The 13,571-nt window shown below is 39.6% G+C and overlaps 1 protein-coding gene across 6 annotated transcripts in view; it reads right to left on the minus strand.

Moving 5' to 3' along the window:
* WASF1 (WASP family member 1) overlaps positions 1 to 13,571 on the minus strand; it is a 98,814-nt gene that overhangs the window by 15,829 nt on the left and 69,414 nt on the right. For all 6 annotated transcript variants that reach the window (XM_026119979.2, XM_026119978.2, XM_064508873.1 and 3 more), the window contains exon 3: positions 81 to 215. In XM_026119979.2, coding sequence (XP_025975764.1) covers positions 81 to 215 — 135 coding nt within the window. The remainder of the gene's footprint in view (positions 1 to 80; positions 216 to 13,571) is intronic.

Below are 13,571 nucleotides of genomic sequence, written 5' to 3' on the forward strand. Positions count from 1 at the left end.
AATTATTATTATTTCCATTTCATGTATCAATGGTGTTTGGATGACAAAATAACTCCTCCTCAATACAGGAGTTAACTTACGTTCCTCCTCTTTTGGATCAAGCTGCGTAACACTGACAGATAAGCGATCTACACGTTCTTGTAAGGAGTTGACTCTGAATGAGAAACTGTGTGCTTCATTGAAAAGTTCACCAAATATGTCTTCCGCATATTTACCTGAAATAGGAAAAAAAAATTAAAAATCAATCATGCCACAAAACAGTCAAATGAGTATGCCTTTAAAAATATTTCTGATGACTACTGTGTTTAAATAAGTAAATCTAAAATGTATGAGTATTAGCTGTAACAAGCTGTACTTAATGTGCTTACTAAGAATGCTTGAGAAAAATAAAAAATGAAATGTTTAATTTGCAATTTATCATAAATGAAATTATTTAATACATTATAGGGCAGATCTTCAGCTGGTATAAATGGGCTGAACTACGCTGACATCCAAGGAACTAGACCGATTTAGTTCCTTAGGTATAAAAGAATGATTTACAGTATCTGAAGCTGCTCCCATAAGAGGATTAACTAATCTTTCCAAGTGAAATTTCACTCAACGTTTCTCAAAATGAAGCACTGCTTCCACTACTACTGTTCAGAAGATCTTTCAGAAAGGGAAGATCAGATATTTACATCTAGTGTAATTTGAAGTAGCCTGTTCACAACTACGCATTAAAATAATAAATCTTTCTTTGAAGGACCAAAATCCTAGTAATTGACCGATTTCTACAGAAATAAAGAATAAGAATCTTCTTTATTCACTTCAATGGGCATCCCACATTTAACCCAACAGAAAAGGAGATTTAGATATCATGAAAAAAGGAACAGTACAGAATTTCTCCTCTTTAGTAGCACTAAGTGCAGTACTGCCCCTATTATGTTTGAGATTCAACTTGGATAGCCTGCCAGGTCACTGAAAAATGCACCAGACTCTAGCAAAATTTGGACCCATATTTCTGAAAGACCACATGATAGATTTTAAAATTATGTATCATACTGTGTGTGCGTGTGCAATTTGTATGCCATCTACACACTTACCAAGTTTTTGGAAGTATAATCACAAATTTCTAACTATCTGGTCTGCATGCAAGTTTTGACAGGTACAATAGAAAAGGATATTTATGAAAATTTTGCCTTTTTGGCACAATAGATCTAGAACTACCCATAAAAATTAGGACACTTTTTAAAAAATATATTAAAGGGACACCTGACAGAATTAAATCCTTACAGGTAGTGTGAAAACTACTGGACGACACCACGTGGCAAGCACAAGGCCAATGCATCTCATTTATTAAGACCTTAAGTAAGGGCAATAGAAAACCAGCATGACTATAAACAACAGAATGTAAAAGAGGATAGTAGAAGAAAGAAGGCAACCATCAAAAAGTTGAGGTCCTATAAAAATGAAGAAAATAGAAAGGATCTTAAATTCTAGAATATTAAATGTAAAAACAAAATAACAATAGGCCAAAAACTAGCCTGCGGAACAACCAGCAAAAGAACCAGAACTACTAAATATTGCTTCAAACACGAGTGGCAAGAAAGCCTGCCAGGGAGTCTCTAAAGCCAATTAATAATGAAGGGATAAAGGTGCACTCAGCAAAGACAAGGTCATTGCACACAAGCTAAACTAACCCTTTCCACTGGTGTTCATAGTGGAAGGAAGTGGAGAGATTCTCATGCCAAAACTCTTCGTTGTGAGATACTCAGCAGAGAAACTGAAGTGACTACAGAAAAGGTGAGGAAAATAAATTGACAAAATGAACAATAAAATATAAGTAACAATCTGTAAACCCCCTTAATACCTGCAGACTGGAAAGTGCTAAGCAAAAAAAACCAAGTATTTTTCATGGAGTATCTGGAGAGCTATAGGCCTGCATGCCTGACATCCATACCAGACAGATTAGTATAAACACCACTATTAAGACATTTCTCATTATAAAGAACTGAATTAACAGACACCTGGATGACCTACTTGAGAAGAGCGAACATCGCCTTTGTAAAAGGAATTCTTTGAAGGATTTATAAACACATGGATCTAGTTAAATTTCCAAGAGAGATTTTGAAGTCCCTAACCAACGCTTTTTATGAAAACTAAACAGCCAGGGCACAGAAAAAGAAAAGACATAGTATGGATAAAAATTCAAGACGATCCAAATACACGAAATGGAGGATAGAAGGAAAGTGCCAGTCTTCACGGTAGAGAAAGGTGAGGTTTCATAAGTCTTTGCACTGGGGCCTATGCTATTCAAGATAATCACAAATGACCTGAAAACATCGAGATTAAACTTTCCTGATGAGACTAAATCATGGAAAAGAAATACACTGAGCATTAGTAAACACACAGAAGTCACAGCTGGTCAAAGAGCTTCCCAAGCTGGAAACAGTTGGAGGCTGGGAGATTACTAGGAGGAGAGTATCATACATGCTGGTCTAGCTCCTACACCTCCTGGGGCTTTCAGCCACCGTGAGAAACAGATCAGAGGTACAGCCCTTCTTAGAATTAGGCATCTCCAAGTACTAGGTCACAGTAAAATAGAGATGGAGAATTTGTAAAGTCTATTTAGCTGGAAACTCATTGAACATAAGACTTTCTAATAATGTCTCGAAACTATTAAAAGTTTATTTTCTTTAACCTGTATCTGAAGCAAGATAAATTACTTAAAAATATAATCCACTAAGAGCAAGAGTACCTACATTTTACTTTACATTTACTATATATAAATTTAATTTTTCAGATAATATATTTCAATATATTCTAATTATTCAAATTAATTAGACAACTCATACAATATTCAGAGGCATACAAATTAAACTTAAGACCAAGTGTAAAACTTTATGTATAGAATAAAAAGTAAATTAGAAGACTAAAATCCAACAACTTCCTCTACATAAGATGTACTTTAAGGCTATACTTTGTTTTATCTACACCATTTCATCAGGCTTACCATTCACCTACCTCACTAATAAGCTCCAACTGCAAATAATTAGTCTCAAAATCTTTTTATTATGCTGCATACAGCCACAAACATATTGTGCAGAATAATTTGCCGAGGCTTATAAACACTAATCATCAAATGAGAAATACATTTAAAACAATCTGGCACTTTCGAAGTGGTATGCCAACCATAATGTCTGTACCTACATGCCCGTTGGCAGCCTACTTTTTAGCTTGAAGTCTATTTAAACTAAATGCTTTTTTCAAGCAATGCAAAATGTTTGGTTTTAGTGAAATATACAACTTCTGTTCCAAACAGTACTGTGTGTGCGCATATATATATATGCATACAACATTTATAATCCAGTATTTGTGTTGTCCTATCTGTGTGTATTCTATATAAATAACTTCAATATTGAATGGAGTACAAAAGATACGATAACACTGAACACCACAAAGTGGCACAAAAACTCAGCTAAAGAAAAATCTTATAATAAACAACATCCTAAATTGAACTCCATGTTGAGTCTCAGTATTTAGTAAACACAGCTGATTTCATTCCATTTAATTTATAAGTAATATGTTAGAACACTAAAGGACCAAAATTAATTCTATTATATAAAATGAGTATTGCAAATATATTGTTAATACTGGAGGAAATATACACCATTTGCTTTTTCAAAAACCGTACTGGCGTTTCCTGCAGTACTATGAAGAGAATGACAGACGACTATGACAATTACAGTAACGCCTTAGGATCTTGGTCACAGCTGGATACATAAAATCAGATTAGAAAGATCAGTGATCTTATTTGCCTGTTCAATTAAATGACAATATAGACTTCTACAAATAAATAATTTCAACATCTGTGAAGAGTTTATTTTAGTGTATTTGCAAAACATGCTTAATTGACCAGAACTACACAGTGAATTTGCCATCTTCCCCCAAAAATCTTCATATTCTCTCCAATATTATGAGCTCTACCTCCCCAACCATCATACCGGCATTTATTTTTATTAATAGAATAGGTTTTTCACTTACACATGAGGATACGTTTATTATTTATTTTTAATTAAGGAACATATTATTCCCATTATTACTCTTCTCACAGCTTTTTTTCTTGTCTCAAAAGGCTGTTTTCACAATAACCCTGCAGTAAGAAAGGGATATAGGAATGCAGCTCCCTCTGGCGTCAGTCAGTGCCCTTTTTGTGACAGCCAAATAAAACGCTTGAAAGTGACATGCAGCCCTTCCTTCCCCCAGGAACTTTTTCCCCCCCCGATAGCCTTTTTTGAACAATTCTTTTCCTGACATTAAAAGCAGACCCGTGATAATGTACTGCTACTAGCTAAAAACAGAATAAAAATAATACTGCTCACTGCCTTCCTCATTTTTTTAAATTAAAACCACCAAAACATGTATCATCCACTCCTATTCATCACCATGGCAGTAAGTACACAATGCCTTACAAAATCCGAAAGGCTGCTCATCAGCTTTACATTTCTCATCTTTTACCAGTTTTTCCTCTTAATTTCTGTTTTATCTCCTGTTTTTTCCTCCATAATTTCTTACACGTTTGAAAATGTTGTCCAGCATTGGCTTCTGTGCACAACTGAATAATTTCTAACTATCCAATACAGTATTATGAAGGGATATCAGTCTTCTAAGGGAAAAGAAAGTTTATTTTTGTCTTGTTCCTGGGACTGGGGAAGTCAACTACAATCATTACATAAGGGTTTGAACCTTATTTCAACTAGTTAAGCATTTAATTCAATCTGTATTTCAGTAAGCATGGCAGATAGATCTCTTGTAAATCATATATTGTGTTGTACAAATTCCTAGAACCACACTAATACACTGCGGGATCAGAGCAGAAATTAGCAGCCCTCCCCCACCTCAAGTCCTTAAATTGACCTTAATTACTGCACTCTCTATGCTGTGTCCATTAGCAAACCTTAAGGAAAGGACATGTAAATGAACCATTTCACAGCACCAGACCAGTTACCACCAGATTTACTCAAAGCCTCTCAGACAAGAAGTGGGATGCGAGTCCTGAAGCAGGACTTGTGTAGAAGCAGCCTTTTCTTTACTATCTTTTTGCATTTTTAAAGAAAAGAGTTCCAAACCCTTTAACTGCAGCCGAAGATGAAACAGTGTCGTCTCACTCAGACTGTTACGGCATCAGCAGCCTCTAGGAACCACAGTCTAAATTTTAAATAACTAGGTGAATATATAAATTGAGCACCTAAAGTGCTAATACCATAAACCAGCATCATTTTGGGAAATTCAAGAGGATCTCCAGTAAGTCTCATACATGCAATATCAAGCGGGACAATCAAAATCGAGACAATTGTTTAATGTTGTCAAAATTATTAAACTTCAGAAATTCAGCTCAACTACTCTGTCAAACTGCTGGCGCTTGGCACAGAGAGACAAGCAAAATCCAATCCAACATACATAATAATGGCACTGAAATACAAAAATATTAATATATTACACATGCCATTACAGGCAATATAGCAATACTATATTATTAAATTAAATGCTGAAATAGTTAATGTGTTAATATATTGAAATATAAAAACCTCAAAATATTATTACAAATTAAAAATATACTTAGTTTGGTAATTCAATTTTTGAAAAAGACAGAAACTGATAAAAAATTAGAAAGAATAAGCTAGGAATTCAGTCTGTTACCCATCTATATGCAATAATATGCTATTCCTTGATTTTTATTATTTCAATCCCCTTTACGCTACTAAACAGTATTTTCTCCAGTAAATTTTGCAAAAAAATTAAAGCATAGAACAGAAACAGCCAGAAAAAACACTTCATGTCCTACTTCACAGTCCCTTCTCAATATGCTGTACTATGCAAAATTACATTACTCACTACTGAACAGTTTTTCCTACGCAATATAGCACGCATACTTGGAGAGACTCTTTCAGGATTACTAATTACTACAGAAACCAGTAACAATGTATAACCAGGGTCCCTTGATAAAGCAAAACAAGACAGTTATTCTAATTCTATTAATAAATATTTCCCTCCTCCATTAATTCTGATATAAAACTTAATATATCCATTGCCTGTTGATCCAGCTTCACATCTCAACTTCATTAATTTTCTTTTATTGAATGTTTGAGCAGAAAGGAAGGCATACAAGAGTTTCACTTGAATCCCTGAAGATTGGTGTATGGGCCTTATTTAGTAAGTAGCAGTCTGTCATCAGATTATTAAGCACTTTTTTTCGCATAATATAGACAATAAAAGGAAGAAAAGAAAGAAAAGGTACTTGAAAACCTACAAAATACAATACGACACATTAAAATTTATATGTACTTACTAGTGCAGATGGACATTCAAAACAAACAAATTACCTGGGCCAGATTTTTATTCTGAAAAATGAATGTTTAATGTGAAATTGGAAAAGGGGAAGAGGAGAAGTAGGGACAGCTAGTGGGTCTCCAAATCCTAATATGGGGTGGCAGGGAAAAGCGTGGTGTGGCTGGAACAGACGACTGTTTTCCAGCTTGTATCCTCCCGGAAAGACGACCAGGGAAAGGGGGCTGTGTGGGCCCGTGTCGCCCTCCCTTGCCTCCTCCTGCAGTCAGGGCAGCTACGAGACCTCTCTCCTGGGAGCAGCAGGAAGCAGCGCTCCCTGCACAGCCCCTCTCTCCCCTTCCACATCTCCTGCAGGAACCCAACGTCTTGCTCGTGGGGCTCCTGAGGGCCCTGAGCCCCTGGCAGGACCCGGCCGAGCGGCTCATGGCCCATGAGGAGCAGAGGGGGCAGCAAGGATGACAGCCCCAGGAGCGCACAGGTGGTCAGGGGGGGCAGCCAGAACCGCCCAGGCCAGCTGCAGCCAGCTCCGGCTGGTTCCAGCAGCCCCACCAGGCCTGCAGCAGGCACAGAGAGCTGTGCCCCAATGCAAGGGCGCTCCGGTTTCCCTTCGACCTTTTACCTGAGCTTGTTCACAGCCACGGCGGGACCCGTGGGTCACTACAGACCAGTGACCAGAGGTGACGGCAAATCGCAGGGGGACAGAGGCCTCACTGAGGAGCAGGAGGCCAGGAAAGAGGCTCTGGTAGGAAAGGCAAGACCAGTTAACAGAGCATCAGTGATTTATTAGGACACCTACTATTTGTAGTAGCTGCGAGCCATAAGGTTGTAGTTACCAGAATATGCCTCATCACAGAGGGGTTGTTAACAACACCAGGAGATTTATGGGGTGAAGGCTGTTGTTTTCATGCAGGGTGTATAGCACTGGGTGATTCTCCAGTCTGCCTGGGGTCAGGCGAGCTGTCACCAAGCCCAAGGGGACCCTGGATTTGCCCAGCCATAAGCTGTGAGTAGCAGTGCCTGGGGACGGGGCACCTATCCACCTCCGCACTGCCCAGCCAGCAGCCAGGGTGAAGATCCTCGCTGCTCCACTCTCCCTGCGATGCCAAAGGGTCACTGCAACACCTCGTTCATGGGGTCTGCACCCCTCCAGCCCCATGGAACCAAGCACCTCTTCCTAAGCAGGTCCACAAAGGATGACTGAGAGAAGCAAACCTGTGGTCAGAGGGTTGAAATTCACACCTCTGCAAGGGGGCCACAAATCCCCAAGGGCTGAAGTGCTCTGGGCCAACAGCATCCCACGGTGACCACTGCAGCTCTGTGGTAATATCTGCACATCAGGGGCCATCTGCTGCACTTCCCACCAGTGCCGTGCTCCTGGCAGCCGGGAGCAACTCTCTGTCTTCAAAATGAAGTCCTGGGACCTACCAAAGCATGTTGGCCTTGCTGAAGTGAAATATTTTAATTCAAATTCTTCCACAGAGAGTTGCCTTTCCCTGCATCCTCCCCCTACGTTTTCATTTAGGGAGAAGTTGTCATTTTTTTTTGCTGAAATAAAAAGGTGGTTCATGCAGCACAGAAACCAAAACTCTAATAAGTGGCTGGAGGAGAAAGTGTGATGTGATTGGAACAGACCACTGTTTTTCAGCTTGTATCCTCCCAGAAAGACAAACTGTGAAATGGGCCTGTATGGATGACGTGCGCCCCCCTCCACCTCCTCCTGCAGTCAGGGCAGCTACAAAACACCTCGCCTCTCCGGCCACGAAGGAGCTGCCATCTTTCCCCATCAGTCAGGTCTGGCCAAGGACAACAGCCTCCTCCGCCAGGCACAGGGGAGCACAGAGCTCAGAAGAGCAAAATTCATCCTTCCCCCAAAATACCACCTCTCAGCCAGGCTCATAAACGGGGCCAAGAGGGCTGGATGCAAGAACACCAGGATGGTGAGGTGGCATTTTCCCTGCAAGGACGCAGGGATGTGGCATCCCCACAGTGACTGCCAGGGCACTGTGACAGGGGGTGGCATCATGCCCACCAGGCCACCGTGATGGGGGCGTCCCCACAGCAACCGTGTCCCTGCCACTCCAAGGAGAGTGGTTCCCCACTCCAAGGAGAGCAGCTTGCCTTGGTGCCAGAGTGGCAAGTCTTCAACAGAGCACCCAGGAGGTGCCTGTAGAGACAGCAGTACTCCCAAGCCCACTGATGGGCTCCCGGGCAAACAGCTGTTTTAATCTGTACAAGACCAGTTTAAAAAACCTGAATTCTGTCCTTGCACTTATTAGTAAATAGCTGATTAAGTGATAAAATATGGAAACCTGACCATGCAATCAATGTAGACAGGTGACTAAATGCCATCATTAACTGTGGAGATAAGACCAAAGGCTAGGAATACGATAATTCCAGAATCTGGCAAATATTAGAAAATATTTTGCTTGAATTTTCCACAAAACATCACTGATAGACCAAGAGTATATAATAACAAGAATTACAGTATAAGACTATGTCACTGTTAACTAAAAGAACAAACACCTAGATATCTGCACTCATTTTTCTGGAAATACAACATAGGTTGGTAACCTGAATAAGACAAAGAAGCACGCGCATCAGCAGTAATAGGTTATTAACAGTATGTCTACGCTTATCTGAATACACAATAGGATCAAATTAGCCATGTGGAACATTTACAATTTGATAGATAGTTTTCATCTAAATACAGGAAACGATTTTACGTCTTTGAGGTTTTTTGACTCCAAATGTTAGTTAAAACACAAACACACACACACACACACACACAAAAATCAACAGTTCTTCAAAAATGTGTTATCTCTATGTACATTCACACAAAGCTTGTTTGTGGACTCAGATCAGTAATGTATCTCTCTGCATACAAATGCACATGCATTTATTTAGCTTCATCAGTACACATGGGGTTCCACTCTCCTTCCTATGGCTATGCAAGGGTGCTAGAAAACTGTACAACATTTGATTATCCTCAGCTCTGAGAAAGACTCTGAAAATACAAGCACAGTAGAGTAAGTAGTGCATGTAATTGCAAATAATACAACTCAAAAAAAATGCAGTTACTGTGATCTTTCTTTCAGTGCTTATCTGTAAGTACATTTACCTGGTGGTTGAGTCTAAGTAAACTCCCTGCTATACTGGCAAGTATTTAGGTTATTAGAGAATGTTTTATTTCATGAGCCTTCTCAAGAAGGAAAATGATTTTAGGACTGCTCTAACAAATATTCTCTCCGAAGAAGAAAATTGCAGACTAAAGTACCAGGGGAAGGGTCTGATCCTTGCACTGTAGAAGGTCAGAGTCTATGGCAGTGAAAGTCTGTGGAGCCATCCTAACCATAAAGGAGCAAGGGAAGGGTTATGTTAATTCCTTGACTATGGTGCAAGACAGCCTTTAGCAAATGCTAAGCAAAACTGTAACAAAAAAGAAAAAAAAAACCCACAAACACACACACACATATGAAGAATCTTTGATAAGATCCAGGCTGTCTCCAACTCCTGAACTCCTGCTGCAGAGATGACAGGTAAGAGGAAGGATGCCTTCACAGGAAAGTGTAACCATAATCAATTGGTTCAGAAGGTTATTTCTCATCAGGATCATTCGAATCTCATAGCTCAGCGGCTAGGAGACAGACTAAAAGCTCAGACATTCAGCTACCTCCTAACTCAGAATAAGATCCTTGAGAAGTTGAGCAGCTGTGGGTGAGCAAACTCTAGAAAACCATGTAATAAATACAGCTCAGCAATGCTAACTAAGAACCCATCATTATGAAAATGCAAGAGTAGTCCGCGATGACTAGAACTGAGGATCCCAACCGCACAGAGAGCACTGAAGAGGCATTCTAGTTCCTTTAGCCAGGAAAGTGGAGCCTGGTTGAGTCCTTTGACTATTGATGAGAACATGAAGAAATGGGAACTAGCATTCTCTTTATTGGTGAGAGTACGCCATTTGGCATTCCCGCTGAATGATAAAATGATATGACAGAATGATAGAACTTGCCTCAATGTTGTGTGACCAGGACTAGGGAAAATGTTCTAAGTCCCTTCCCATATCCTAAGAAGACTCTGATGCCAAAATGGCCAGCTAGGTTAGAGACTGCTGTCTCAACAAAGTCCTTCTTAGCTTACTTTGAAAAGAACCCTTAAAAGAAAAATTGAAATAAAGGCATTTATCAGATAACCTGATCAGAGTATCAAAAGTATCAGATAAACACTGGTAAGAGGTAAGGGCCAGATCTGGAGCAGGTCTGATGCTTCCTGCTGATATCCGAGAAGATAAGACCAGTCCTTGAAAATCTCAAATCAGGGAGGTCTGAAATACCATTTCACACCTCCTACCTGTGACACCATCAAGTAAACCAGCTGAGGTCAACCATCAAAGTGTTCAAAAATCTGGGAAAGAGACCGCTGATAGCTGAATCTGACGTTTAATGCACCTGTCCTAAAAATCATTTCACAGGGAAGTCTTGCTCCTCCTTTTTTGTTGCTATCACTGATTTCAGCGCTCTGTGTAGGCAAGGAATTAATGGCATGTAGGACTTTTTACTGCTCTGATTTCTAACACACAGGCAGTTTTAATGAGAAGTTACTGACTCTAGGTTTGAGAGCATTTACTCATTGCCCTATTTACTCATTGCCCCATTATCACTCAGGATGGAAATTAGTATCATATTGCCACTACTACTGAGAGGTCATGGCCCCCACTGCGGAGACAAGGGGAGGAAAAAAATATATATATATATATATCAAATAGACATCTTTGAAGAGTGTGGGGTGTCTGAAATATAGGATAAGCCTTTGGTTTTCCAAGTCCATCAGTTCCCTTATTCCATGTCTATAAGAACACTTTCTCTAGTGTTCCATGGCAACCGTGATAATAATGGAGCAGAAAAAGTGGTGAATACTGAAGAAAATTCACAGAGAGCAGTGGGAAGCAAAATTCCTAGGGCAGGAACCTGCTGTAGGGATTCTGCTGCTTCCAAAATACCGACAAAATAGCTAGATGCAAATCTAAGCAGAGACCAGCCTCTAATCATGTAACACATGGGGGCTTCACCAAGTGCAGAAGATGGTATACAGACAGGACAGAGAGAGAGGTTGATCTTCGAGATGAAATGCGTTGGTTCTCAAAATGAGTTGCAGTCCTTACCTTGCTGGTAAGTATTTCTGGAGAGACATTTCCCATTTTTGGAACGTAACACTTAAAGCTTTGGTAAACTGAAGTTTTTTCTGAGGTGAGAAAATGTCTCACACAAGAAGAACAGTGTTTAAAACACTTCTAGTTGATGGCATGGTAAGCAAAAAATAAGGAAGAAAAGTGGAAAAAAATAGAAGAGCCTGGGAGGAAAAAAAAAAAAGGGGGAAGGAAAATAATATGCTCAAAACTAAGTGTTTTCCTCCTGCAAACTTACAAATTAGAGGCGAAGAAAAGAATTAACTAGGAGAATATGGTAAAACTGGAAAATAGTACAAAGGAAGAGGAGAAAGGTTACTGTTAAGTTGAAGTTTGTTTTTACTAACATAAAAGGCACTCTGGCTTAGCCAACTGAGAGATACGCAGCATACTTTTTCTTTACAGAGATGTAGAATAATAAAGGAAAATGACATCTTGCTATTAAGAAAAAAGTTCTGGCCTGAATGCTTGCAATATAAATATTCGTAATAGGAACATACTTCCAGGAAAGCACTCAAAAGGCAAAATGTTCAGATGGAAATGTCAGAGACGGGGAATAAGAAGGAGCCCAATCAGTTGGGTTTCCTATACAGTATCAAGACTGTGTACAAGGAACAGCTGAATAAAAGGAAAAGCAAGACTGGTTGATAGTTGTGAACAAAACGGAGGAGGCTGCATCCACACAAGGGAACTACTTATCCACCTTCTAACAATGGCACAGCTGCATAGTGCTGTCAGTTGTGTTTCATGTATGCTGGAACGCTGTGCCTTGATACACAGGAACATACACTAGCTCAGGCAGTACTGGAGTACTAATGCAGCTGCAATATTGTTGAAAAACTAGATATGCACTTCTCTAATGCAGATACAATCAGAAAGCAAGAAATATAGAGAAGAATGGCTAGGAAACTAGAACATCTATTGTTGTTGTCCAGAGTTACTTTCGCCACGGTGCTAAGAAAAGCTGTCAGAAGACAGGACCATTTATGAAGTCAGAGAAGGCTGGGAATAGACAGGAAAAAAATTACTTCCTGGCAATTTTGTATGTTGCATCAAGACTGAGTAATGTGTTTTCATGCTCCAGGGAGAAAGGCAAGGACTATCAATCAAAGGAGATATTATAGGTATTTCTGTCCTTTCATCTCTACTTCTTTTAAAGGTCAAAAAATTTTTTCAAAATGAACAATTAAAAAGCAACCCATCAAATAAATTATGAAAGGATTGAGAATTTGTACAGAGACACATAGCAACCACTGCTGACATACAGATGTAAAGCTCTTTTCCTTTTATGTTAAAGCACAAGAAAATGGGATTCTTGCCATGTTATATATAACATTTCTGCAGGCATGTTCTATCTACACATAGCAGCTAAGACCATAGAAACATAGTTCCGTTCAGTTTGAAAGGACCTCCAGAAGTCATGCAGTTCAACCCCTCCTCAAAACAGGCCCAATTAGATCAGGTTGCTAAGGGGCTGATCCAGACAAGTTCTGAGTATCTACAAGAATGGAGAACTAACTGCATACATGACAAAACTCTAACTTACCTTTTCTAAATAATGTATTTCAGCATCATTTGCAGTACTGAAAGCTCTAATTCCATCATTGTGCTATTTGCCCATATCATATCAGAAGAAAGGTTAAGAATGCTTGGTCTTGAAAGCCATAATGGCAGAAGATTAATCCTCCATTTGAGGGCAGGTAAGTGAAAAACCTTAGAGGCAGAAAGGACTAAGTGCTAATCAAGTCAAAGACTATTCATTTCAATTTGCATAACTCTGCTGTCAAAAGCAAAAGCAGCTTTAGTTTAAAGGAAATGAAGCCCTACCAGAACATTCAGTTACCCCCCTCAGAATTAAACCTAGCTTTCCCTACCACTTAAAGGTTGATTCTCAGACATACACATTATCTACAGAAAAAGAGAAGGGAAGGACTGCAGAGAAGCTGGTTGCCAGGGGACGGCTGTAAAACTATGCCTGCTGGCTATGACTCAGAGAAGACTACTGAAATTTATCTGCTTGTCAGCAAGCCTCATTGTACACTGGTAACAGTGAAACACA

The sequence above is a fragment of the Dromaius novaehollandiae genome, chromosome 3 (genome assembly GCF_036370855.1).
Source record: "Dromaius novaehollandiae isolate bDroNov1 chromosome 3, bDroNov1.hap1, whole genome shotgun sequence".
Taxonomy (NCBI): domain Eukaryota; kingdom Metazoa; phylum Chordata; class Aves; order Casuariiformes; family Dromaiidae; genus Dromaius; species Dromaius novaehollandiae.